This window comes from Benincasa hispida, chromosome 10 (genome assembly GCF_027475165.1).
Source record: "Benincasa hispida cultivar pf3 chromosome 10, pf3_genome.v1.1, whole genome shotgun sequence".
NCBI lineage: Eukaryota > Viridiplantae > Streptophyta > Magnoliopsida > Cucurbitales > Cucurbitaceae > Benincasa > Benincasa hispida.
The window spans coordinates 45,149,958-45,162,707 of NC_143487.1; the positions used below are offsets into that span (position 1 = coordinate 45,149,958).

At 32.0% G+C, this 12,750-nt stretch overlaps 1 protein-coding gene across 6 annotated transcripts; it reads right to left on the bottom strand.

The window, feature by feature from the left end:
• Positions 1 to 3,999: 3,999 nt before the first annotated feature.
• Positions 4,000 to 12,055, bottom strand: LOC120087588 (DDT domain-containing protein). Of its 6 annotated transcripts, none has more exons than XM_039044406.2 (11): positions 11,895 to 12,055; positions 10,973 to 11,128; positions 10,648 to 10,820; positions 7,245 to 7,669; positions 7,077 to 7,164; positions 6,484 to 6,827; positions 5,886 to 6,331; positions 5,639 to 5,780; positions 5,369 to 5,530; positions 5,171 to 5,259; positions 4,000 to 4,461 (listed from the first exon to the last, which is right to left on the bottom strand). In XM_039044406.2, the coding sequence occupies exons 2-11, from the start codon at positions 11,083 to 11,085 to the stop codon at positions 4,311 to 4,313; spliced, it is 2,133 nt and encodes a 710-aa protein (XP_038900334.1). In that variant the 5' UTR covers positions 11,086 to 11,128; positions 11,895 to 12,055; the 3' UTR covers positions 4,000 to 4,310. The 6 variants fall into 6 exon arrangements, with proteins under 6 accessions (XP_038900334.1, XP_038900333.1, XP_090161658.1 ...); XM_039044405.2 differs by having other exon boundaries at positions 6,484 to 6,830; XM_090305532.1 differs by having other exon boundaries at positions 10,616 to 10,820; positions 11,895 to 12,000.
• Between the last annotated feature and the right edge of the window lie 695 nt (positions 12,056 to 12,750).

The following is a 12,750-nucleotide window of genomic DNA, read 5'->3' on the forward strand; positions in this document are numbered from 1 at the left end:
AGAGAGAGAGGTTGAGGGAACACAATGCAGTTTCAAGAAGTAGAGGATGGAAGATCGAGGACCTCATCAGCCAACCTATAAATTTGAAAGGTAAACTTCAACGATGTTTCAAATTGAAGAGATTGTCATGTAGATAAGGCACATAAATTTGTTAAAAGAACCTGAGAAGATGAGAACAATACCATATAGGAGGGACCAAGGGAAGTACAGGCTTTTTCATTGATGACCATATAAGAGGGACAATGGGAAGTGTGGACTTTTTCTTTGATGACCACAGACACATTCCTTTCTTTTTGCATGTCACGTTATGCCTACTTCTAAATAAATTTATCGTTACTATTACGTAAAGATTAGACTCTTTTCCCTATCTAAATTTTGACATTAACAACCTGCATTTTCACTTATCCTTTTACATGTAAAGTTGATTGCTTGTTCAAAATGGGTAATTAATTGAAAGAGAAAACAACAGTTGAGATGCAGGCTGGAAGGCAGGTGTTTGCATTGCCCAATGTTAAAATTTTGAAGGATTTTTTACACATGTAGCCAAAATAAATGGAACAATTACATAATTGTTTAAGTTTTTTTCTTTTTTATTTGTATAGTTTAATTGACTATTATTTTACACAAAAGTCTAGCTTAATTTACTTTTTCAACCCTTCTTATCATTATTTTTTTTAATATATATATTAATATTAATATTAATACCAAAAGACACATATAAGAGAGTTTCTCGTAGTTATGAACTTTCTAAAATGGCATTCTTATCAAAACCTACACAAGTAAGGAAGGTTTTCCAAAAATCCAAAAATTGTTCCCCTCATAGACAAAAGAAAGAATTGACGAGGAACTTGGAAGGAGAAAACAAGGTATATTTGATATATACAACACAATATATTTGATATATATGAATTTTCTAGAAATAAACCCCAGGATATATTTGATAAGTACATAAACAAAACAATTTATGCTAAATTGAATAATTTATGTGATATATATTTATGTTTTCAATATGTAAACACACCAAAAAAATAAATCATGGTATATGTGATGTATTTTTACATTTTTCAGTATATTCTTGATATATTTGACATATAAGTGAGATCTCAACGGAGACTTGATCGATTTTTAGTTAGGAGTATGGAAGAAAATAAACGAAAGAAATACATTAATGTAAAATAATTTGCATTAAATGAAATCAAGCGAAATTAATAAATAACAAAAATAAAGTCAAAATTTGAAAATGATGTTAATAAAAAAATAATTAAATATTTCAAAAAAATTAAAAATAATGGAAAAATGATTAAATTTATCCAAAATTAAAGTTAAAAGCTCCTAACAAAATAATATGGTGTACAAAAGATTTCCCACGTAAAAATCTCGATTTTGAACTTAGCATTAATTTTTTTAAATATTATTTCGCTTTTGTAACAAGTCGATTTTAACTATTTTCAATTTTTGGACCTTTACTTTCAATTTTGAATGAGTTTTAATTATCTTGTTTTAACTTCAGTTTGATTTTTTAGGTCTAGCTTGTTTCTAATTTAGTTAATTCGATTTGTTATTTGATTTGTCATAATTATCTCTTTATCTTAGAGTTCGATTTATTTGATTTCAATAAAAGGATAATTTAGTCCAGTTCATTATCTTAGATATATCGTAGGAATCGTTTGGTTGGAGACTTTTTGGATGAAAATTGACATAGTTTTACGTTTTTCAATATTTTATCTGAAAATAAGTTATTGTCAGATATTTTCATTTCTCATAGAGATAAGTTTTCATTTTCCTTTCAAAACCATAAGTTGGGTTTTCATTTTCCTTCCAAAACCAAAGGTATTCTCTTTTCCTCCTCTTCTATTTTTTTTTTATATATAATTTCATTTAATTACTAATTCATTCATTGATTCATATTAGTTTAACAAAATTAATATAAATAGTTGTTTTAATAAATCAATAATAATCTAGTTACTTTAACTTATTTTTATAATAAAAATTTTATTAAAGGAGTGCAATTACTTATTTGCATAAATCATTAATTAATTAGTTAACAATATCTTAAATATATATAATTGATAAACTAGGATGTACTTATTTACAAATATAACAAAATGTCATTATCAACCCATGATGGACCGTGATAGATATCTATCAGTGTCTGATAAATGTCTACTACAGTTTATCGCCCACTGATAGATGTCTATCACGATCTTTCACTGATAAATAGTGACATTTTGTTGTACTTGAAAATATTTTTAGCAGTTTTACCATTTAAAACATTTGTTTTTTTTAAATCAAAAAATTATTTATTGAAATTAATTTTAATTTGATCTTTCATTATGGACATATATTCATTATTGATTATTTATAATTCGTGGATTATTTATTATGATTAATTTTTATTATTTTATTCATTGTTAAGTATAAAATATTTATCTCATTTTTCACTTTTTATATAACATATTGTTTATTAAAATATATTTGCTTATATTATTTAATTAAAATTAAAATTACTAATATTGAACTTAATTAATTATAAAAAATGATTAAGCATTAGAATTTAATTAATATAACATATTTATTTTATTTATTTTAATCATAAGTTACTCAATTTTTAAATACTTATAATTTAAATTATTATTGATTCTTAGTTAATTAATGTTTATCAATATATTGAATGGTATTTGTTGTTTAATTAATTAATCTATTAAAACTATATAAGATTGTTATACTTAATTTCATAAATTAAATACAAAATAATTTTTATTCATAAAATTCTGATAGCATTTCTCTTGCACAACCAAACAGTCATTTTTTATTCTCAGACATCTTATTCCCAAGTATCCTATTCCCTAGTATGGTTTATTCTCAAAATCTATAAAATCTTAAATCAAAAGGTCCCTTACAAGTGTTCGGCCACCAACTTACAATTTTAAATAACTCAACTTCAATAATGTTTAGTATCGAAGTTTACACATTTAAAAAGAAACTTTATTTTTTCCTTTCTCTTTTGCACGTTTATCGAAAAGCTTGATCTTACAACTCTTCTCCAAAAACATATCTCAACTCCAACTCAACCAAGGGTGTTTGGGGAAAGGGAGGGAATAGTGAACTCCAAGTGCCCACAATGTTGAGTTAATAAGGCATAATATGATGTTTATTAGTACTAGTACCATAAATTCCTCAGACCAACAAGGAGCGAAGTCCCCACAACTCTTACTCTCTAACTCATTGGGTCAAACACCCCCTAATTTATCATTGGTTATTTATCAACATGTGTTTAAATTTAGTAATTGCTAATATCCCTACTCATGGAGAACACCTTATTCTTTATAAATTCTAAATAAGAGAATGGTTAGATTGTAATTCAGGAAGTTACAACTTTGTGCCTAATAGATCATAATCATAACTTAATGTCTAATAAATCTTTAAATTTTTTTATTATTGTCTACAATAGGTCTCTAAGCCTTTAATTCTTAAAATAAAAAATTAAAAAAAATAATAATTTTTTTAATTTAAAAAAAAAAAAAACCCCTCAATATAGCAATACGTAAGTTATACTCTTCTTATTTATACTTCTCAAAATTTAACTGATTTATTAGAAAATTAAATTGAAAATTTTATCTAATTCAACTCAAAATCTTAAATTTTGTTCATAACATTTTCATGATTTTTTAAAGAAAAAAACAAGACATTAAATTAGTCTTTTAATAGAAAATTTAAAGTATTATACACGATCTATGAGAATGTTTGAAATACATTTTCAAATATTTAATTTATAAAATAAATCATTTTAAAAAAATTGAAATATTTAACTTTTCAAATGTATTTTAATCAATTTTGATCAAATGTATTTAAATAAAAATGAGTTTTTCAAAAAACACTTTTTTTCCCAAGTATTTCCAAATGGAGCCTAAATTTGCAGACCTTTTGCAACTGAAGTAGTTCTCCTGGTGGCGCCCTTCAGCCCTGTGAGTAAGTATAACCAAGCTGTAGATGGAGAGGAGACGGAATATGTTTGCATGTTATGGTAATTTGTTAGCTGTTTTATGCTACAAATAAAGAATGCCTAGAGTCATCTTTTACAAAAGAACAGAAGACCAAAAAATTAACCATTGTGGTTAAGCTTTTAAATGGAATGAGCTGAAGAAAAAAATTGCTCCATCCCTTCCCTCTCCCCCCCAGTTACTATGCTATAAGACATCTCCACCAACCAATGCCAAGTTGAGGAAATCAAAAACAAACTTCTCCATTTCCCACCTAACATATGCTCTCTGTACTCAGAAACTAGATGCGGCTTTATCAAGCCCTTGGATTTAATCTTCCTTCCACCTGTTAACATATCTGAGATAGGCAGTAGCAGGATTTTCCCTGGGAGGAGCACGAACACGAGTGGATCGTCGCAGCACGGCCTCCTCCACTGCAATTTGGTTAGTTAAATCCTTCGATCTCTTGTTGAGTTCAAGGCTGCCAATACAAATTTTAATCATAATTATGTCAAACATCTTGACCAAAAGATAGGAGATCCAACTCCATTAAAAATAAGCATATAACATGACTAGAAGAAAAAAAAATGAAACTTCAAATCAACAACAGCAAGCAACTTGATTTGTCAACAAAGGATGCAGAGTATCTCCTAGATCAATAAAACAGATGAAGTGACAAACATTGTACAGTCTATTTTGATGGACACTGGATAGGACCATCATTTTTCATCAAATGCATCATAATGTTTTCTCCGACTGGAACTCCTGTGACCTCCATTCATATGGACACAAAAAAAGTTCCTACCATGCACATGCCGTATAAGAGATCACAATAACAAAGTACATCTCGTCAGATTGCCCATACCTTTGGCTCGTGTGTTTTTACACACATACAAGCTATCAAATGATAAAGTTTAGAATTTACATGAAAATAAATGTTAGCCTTTGCACAAGGTCCAATTGGAAAAACCATCAACCATTTTTTTCCCACTAATTATTATAACAAAAATCCATTTTTGTATTTTTTTTTAAATAAGTAACAATTATCTGAATGTTCGACTACAGGCTGCATCTATTCCAGTATATAGCACTTTAGTAAAACAATGGAAATGACCTTGTAAATGAACAACACCGTGGTTACATGAGGGGCAAATGTATTATAAATCTCAGGCTATTAATGGCCAGCTTACCAAATTCTACTATAAGATTTTTCGAGGTGCTTGCTGAGCGCTCTCTCTCTCTCCCCCTTGCAATTCAGTGAGCCCATAAATGTATCGAGCTGTACCAAAAAGTCTAGTAGTCAAGTGGAGAACAAAGCATCAAACGAAGAGGTCATAGGTTAGCCTCTAGTATTAGAGCAATTAGGTACAAGTACAAAGCTGTGATACCTCTTCCACGCTACTGTAATATCCCCACTCCTTGGAGTCTGAGCTCTCTACAAAAATTCTTCCATCACGACGGAACCACCAATACCTGTTATGGTTTCTGTCTTTACCCAAGGGATTGGTTTTTATTGATCGTTTCTCCAACTCCCGCTCATAATATACCCTCTGTTTCACAATAATAACACATGTTTAGGGAAGAAGCAACAAATTAACATGCACTTCCACGTCATCAAAAACAAACTTCTCATGAGGAAAGGGGGGACATGAACAAACCCTCTGTTCTTTGGTATTCTTATCATTAAATTCCATCCTATCATCCTTTGCTTCCTTTGGTGAATTTGCAGACGTAGCTGTTATATCACTATTCCGTTTCTTGGCCATTTTCTTCAAATAAGCAATAGGATGATCATCCTCACTAGGAGTAAAATAAGATAAGAAATAAAATGGTCAAATCTGTAATATTATCACCAACTATAGAAAAATGACCATTTTAACATGAACAAGAAGAAGAAAGTGATACCTTTTTACAGGGGAAAGACCATTTTGAGATGATATAACCACCCCATTCCTATTTTTTGATGAATCTTTATTCTGTCTACCATGATCAGTCTTGGTTATTTCGCTCTTTTCTCTGTCCTTAAGATGCCCATTTAAATGTCCATTGGATATAGGCTCAGATTTCAAGCGTTCTTTCTCTTCTCTTTTCTTTCGGCCTTCTTCCAAGGCTTCCCCTCTCCTGGTAGCTCCAAGTGCCTGCCTCTGTTCAATAATCACATCTAACTTCTCCCTGAATATATTTGATTCCAGAGAATGATTAACCAACTCGCATAAGATTCCCAGTTTGACATGGGTAGCCAAAAGGCCATAGTGCCCTCGTTTAATAGTTGCTGTGTTGGCACATAATTTAGGATTCCCGATCATTTCTAGGAAGTCACAGAGGTACTCTGTCCAGTTAATTAATGTGATCTGGGTTTTTTTAAAAAAGTTGCAAATGAAAAAATTACCTTATGTTAGTTTTCTTTCCGGATAAAAAAGGGTTGAAAAGAGGCAAAACAAAAAGTTCAAAAACAGGAAAAAAAATAATAATAACAATAATAAATAGACAATGTGATGCTAACCTTCATCTTCCGCTTTTTTCCTTGAACAAGTGAGGAATATTCTCCATTATCTTTTAAGAGCAGACGGAAAAATGCTGAATGTGCTTCCACAAGAAGAGGTACATTACTTTCCTTGTGATAGATAGCACGCTCAAAATCGTCAAGAGAAAATGGCCACAAGTGCAAAAGCCTACTGAATGATGAGCAAACATCCCAAACCATCAAAAGATCTCCGACGCAGTTCATTGGAACTTTGAATTCCCTTGAAGGAGAAGGTCGTTCTGAGAAAACTGGATCATCTGGACCAGGCTGCACTAAAATATCATCAATTGGATATTTGATGTCTTCATCAAGTAAACCACCTTCTGCTGATTCAAGAAAGCAAAAATGGTGAATACAAAATTTGTAACATAGAAGTGACAAACTCATTGGAAGAGTAAAAGTCAAGAAGAGGCCCATTAAGCAGAAACAAGGAAATGTGATTCTTGGAAGGAAATCTGATGATTAAGAATAAAAGACAAGGCTATACATCTCAAGTACTTTGCTTGCTAAGACTTAAGATTTTGAAGAAGATGAAATTCTCATGTCCTAGGTAGCGCTAGTTCTTAACAGACCTTTCTTTGCACCATTTTCGGCAATTGAGCCATTCGCCCTCCCCCTCTCCATGCTTCTCCTTTTACATTTTTCGGGACTACTTGTTTCCTATAAATAAAAAATATGAGAAGTAACAGGAGAATACTATAAACTTTAAGAACCTGAAATCAAAACTTCAAAAAAATTACCGTGTCACTTGCTTTTCTCTTTTTGTTACAAACTAAAAGCCCATCACGAAAAAAAACATTGCTTCTTAGTTCTTGGGGAAGATCAGTTGATATTCCATGATTTTGTGCCAGTTTGTCATGAAGCACCCAAGGAGCACTGCGATATGTAGATTCCCGAATGAAAGACTTCAAAAACCTTCTGCTCAAAGGAGGCTTTTTCTGTACTAAATCCTCTACATTCAGTAATGCAGTTTCTGTTTCTTTCTTATTTTTGTCAAGCCAGGCTACCTCATATTGTACTTCGTCAGCACCATTCTCAAGCACTTTGATAATTTTGCATGAATAAATCTGATCATCTTTCCTTCCATACAATTCAGTACCAACAAACAGACACTCCTGTAACTTCACAGCAACTGTGTCTGCCAGATCTTTCAGTGACAGCATGCCTGTAAATGAAGTAGGAGAGTAGGACTCCATCATTCATGGCAAAAAAATCATAATATTACAGCAAACCGAATACTGAATCAAAACACCCAAAAAATTTCTATCGTACTTAATAAAACTGCTCCAACCAGAAGACAACATTCACACTATGATGCTAAGAAAAATAACCCTCGAGTAATCACATGAAGGGAGCCAATGAGAGGTGCCACACTGTGGCAACAAGATCTATCTGTAATAGCATTCCTTGGACTATAGCTACACAAATTGAAACTAATCAGCATAGCCTAATTTCCCAAGACTAAGTTTCAGGTTGTCACACAATAAAGTACAAATAATACACCATTATTTCACATCATTCCATCATTCTGACTTGGAATCCAAATGATGATTTAAAATGCTAAAGGTGACCTTGAGGCTTTTACTCTTGAAGAGAAGACACCTCAAAGTAGTATGAAGTGCTAGCCTCAAATTTAATAAAAAAACACTTTCCAAATCCTAAATTGGTATGACCAAGTATTGCTAAACATATATACATATAAAAGTATAAAAAAGGAATCACCTCTCATCAATTCCAACTTAAACAAAATAACAAAATTTCTGTAAAATTTTTACCCACCCCCCTCTTTCCCCAATCATTAGCGGTGATTCCTTTTTTATGACTGTAAAATTACTTTTACTGACTAGGACACATTTTTAAAAAAAAAGTTAAGTTAGACCATTCTCCAGATTAAAGAGTTTTATGCCCTTGCCCACTGGAAAGTTAAGGCAATATAAAAGCTCACTTAAAAAGAAACCTAAACTAAATATAATAGAAAGCTAGAAAAATAATATTAAATTGCCTCATCCTCAGAAAATACAATGGTTGGGTTTGTGACAATTTGAATTATTACTACTTTTACCGACTTTAAATGCATTGGAGTGAAATTTTATAGTATAAGTCAACCCTGCTAATGATTAGGATAATAGCAGTGAAGTTAAAGATATACTTTTCTACAGGTAAAAAAGGATATTTCTACCCACCCCCCTCTTTCCCTGCACCCCAAAAAGTAATAATAGCAAATACAGGGAAAAAAGAGAATTCAAACAAATTTTTCTACAGACAGTGCCATTAAATGGTAAAACAGCGAAGGGATCAAAGGAAGCTAGGGGTATACAAGGAGTCAAGAAACCTTGAATCGCCTAATTCTAACGGTCTGATTTGCCCTACGCGATTACGCAATTCAATATAATAATTAGTGATCTCTTTTTGGTATACTCGTTCCTCGAAGAATTCCATAATTATATCCTTTGGCCCTTTCTTATTCTACAGAATGATGAATTGGGAGGACAGTTTATCTTCCCTTCTTTTAGAACTTCTCACTCTGCCATTAGAATTTTTTTCAGAAATTTAAAATATATATATATATAGATAAAGATGTAAATAAATTATTCCAAAGAAAGATAATAGCACATGATCTATATTTGATGGAGCGTTGAGAGTTTTTAGTACCAAAATCCAGAGGTGAACATGTGATTAAGATCACAATTCATGGAGAGGAGACACTACAGGAATTTGGTGTTAGCTAAAGATGGGATCAAAACAAACGGAAGTTCTATGGCCAAGGAAGCTCAATTTTCAATGAAATGATCCTGATAGGATAACAATTGAAGAAGCTCAGTTCTCTAACAAAAATGGTGTTAGAGAGAGAGAGAGAGAGAAATGGAGGGAAAAGTGACGAGCCATCTATTTTTATCCAAAAAGATCAAGGTGATACAAAAAGATTCTTCCAATTGACATTAGACAAGGAACAATCATAACCTCTTGGTGTAAATCGCTTTACAGTAAACTAAGAAGACTACTTATAGGATTTATTTTACAATGTCCTTTATATTGCCTTTTCTTGGTGTCAATTGTATCTTTTTTCTCCTGTTATTCTATTTCCTCTTTTTTGTCCAATTGGAGATATTTATAGTAACTCCATTGGTTTGGGGATTTTGTAATTTCATACATCAATGAAATTGTTTCTTATTAAAAAAAACAAAAAACAAAAAAACAAAACAAAACAAAAAACAATCATAATCTCGAGTATTTAGAGAAAAAGCTCCATAGAGAACCAAGCTCCATACAGAACCCTTGCATTGGATAGTATCCCAAATACCCCCATCTCTCTAAGAATCTTACAAATTCTAGAAACATCTTCCACTGAAGACCATTGATGGCACATTCCCATAAAACCAATACTTTTTTCCTGAACTAGTGACTACAGAGGTGACTGAGTTTCTCACAACCAAGCACAATAGACTGGGGGAACATCATTCAGTATTATACAGCCAATGACGTTCTTCCTTCTCAATGATGTGGCAATGAAAAATGGGTGACACTAGCAGAAATTGTTCGGGTTTTTGGAGTTGTTACTGTAAGTCTGCCCTTGGGGAGAAAAATAAAGTGAAAAAGTAATGAAGGTGAATAAAGGAAAGTACTAGACGCTAGAGAAAAGGGAAAGATATGGAGAGACTTGTACCAGGTTAAACACTGAGATCTAATTGATAAGTTGGATGGGGCAAGAATATGAGAATGATAAACAAGCAAAGAGGAAGAAGAACAAGAGCACATTGATTCCAATAACAACTCATGCGTATTTAATTCAGGTTCAAAGCAGAAACCCACATCTGTGTTACAAATCATGCATTAGATATAGATCAGGATATGATAATACAAGTGATGCTGATACCATACTAATTTTCTTTCAATTCAGCGTATAGACTTCTTAATAGAGATTGAGATTGAAAAAAAGAAAGTAGAAGTGAAAAAATAAAGACTTGTGTATTATTGCCTACTCTTGAATCGTGAAAGACAAAAGAACCTATAAAGGCTAATTTCAGGGATCAGGCAATATGTCTACGTTCCCAATTTGCAAATGTTTAAACATCCTATAATGGAGTCAACAGAAATTAGCACATGAACGCACACAATTATTGAGTCTAGCAAGTTAGTTCTCACTGTATTGGATAATCTGTAGAGCAGGGACGATAAGATCTTTTGGGAACTGTTGAACCTTCTCTGCAGCACATTTTTCAGACACCAGAGCCTCCTCATATGTCAAATTACTTTTTCCAGTGAATTTACACATCCAAACTCTTCGACGGTATAGATTTATCCTACTTAGATATTCACTGGTGCATGTTAAGGAATAAAGACAATTAAAAATTTTGTTACTCCCAAAAGTCAAAACAATACAGATTTTTGGAAAATTAACATTCCTAAATTTTCCACCTTTATAACCAACAAAAACTATAAATATTGAGCAGAATAGATGATAGGATACTTGTAATTGCGGAAAATCTCCTTAGTGAACCGAACTTGATATACAAGTTCATGATCCTCCAAATCTTTGGGCGAGTCAGCCAAAGGAAAAGGCTTTCTTTTCAACAGGGGCATAACTATCACTTGGCACCTAAAATACGTATCACAAGTTCTCTACCTGTAACACATCCAGTTTAATAAGTGATTAAATATTAGTTATCAACGTAAAATCCTCTCCAAATCTAGAAAATGCAAAAAACAAAACAGAAAATCAAGAACCTAATTGAAACTTAGCCTGTCTAGTAGAAACAAAATTTTCCATTAAGAATAAAATAAAAACGCAGTTAACACTAAAAAATCGAATTTCCTTCTATCTTCCTCTTGTCTAACCAATCAAAAATAAGAAAGATGACAAAAACAAATCGACCAAGATCAACCCAAACGTTAGCGGATGGTATGCATAACTTAAAGACGGACAATGCACATAAAAATTCGGTGACCCAATGAGGATAGAAAACAAATTTGCTAAAGCAGGGGGTTGATGAATAAGGGAGCAGGCACGTGTTGGAGTTTGTGGGTGTGGGCATTGGGGGAGGAGGTGAGAAGTAGGTAAGTAAATGTAGGGTGGAAGCTAGGAAAGAAAATCCAGCAGGTAATAGTTCTGATTCTGAAGAAGGAGATGTAAAATTCAGTAATCCACCATTGGAAACAGAAAAAATAATGTTCATAGCTTTGACCCAGTTCATCTAAAAGTAAAAAGAAACAGAGGATGAAGCAAAACAGATAAAGGCAAAATAGAAACCCTAGAAGCACCTGAGTTGAAGCCATGAAAAGGGGGAAAACCCAAGAAAGGAACAAAGGAATAAAATGAGAATGATACAATATGAAGCTTGAATGGTGAGGTCAAATGCGAGAAAGAGAAAGGAAAAGGAAGAGAATCTTACAGTGGTAAATAGAGAAGGAATGGCGGAGGAATGCCAGAGAGCGCTGAAGCCCTGGAAGAAGAGCGACAGACGGAGTATAGAATTAGAGAGCGAGCTTGGAGAAAACGAGAGGAGAGGGCGGTTTTCTTCTCACATTTGTATTTTTTTTTTTTTTTCCTTTTTTTTTATTATTAATGTATATTAATTGCTTTAACCGAAAAAAACTCCTCGCGTTTACTTTGCATGGCTTGGCTACGCTCGGCTTGGTCCGGCTCTGCCTATGCCTGCTATCGTCTCAACGCCACTCTCTCATTACTACGATACGTTTAAGCATATTCAAAAAAATTCGATCACCCAAAAAAATCGATCATCTCAATCTAAATCGTATGATTTGACTGGGTTATCAATTTATTTAAGTTAGATTGGGTTCAAATAAATGAAAATTTTATGGATTGGGTTAGTTCATGGGTTCACCTAATATAATTCAAATCAATCCGAACCAACTCAGATTTATTATTAATTTTAAAATATGTTTTTTTGTTTCTTATAACACAATTATTTATACATATATTTATTTTAATTTTATTTAATTCCAATATTTTTTTAATAATTTATTCTTTTAACACTCTTAAAAGCAGTTTCTTTGCATTTTAGAAAGAAAATTTCCACTATAAAAATTGAAATTTTGTTATTAATCTTAATTCAATATATGAAAATAATTAAATTAGATTTTTATATATTTATGTTTTGCTTCTATTTAGAAAAAAAATTAAATAAATGATATGATTAACTCGATCAATTCAACCCAAATATTTCAAGGTTGGGTTGAGTTGGGTTGATTTTTTAATAAGAGTTATTTGGGTTGAAGAAATTTACA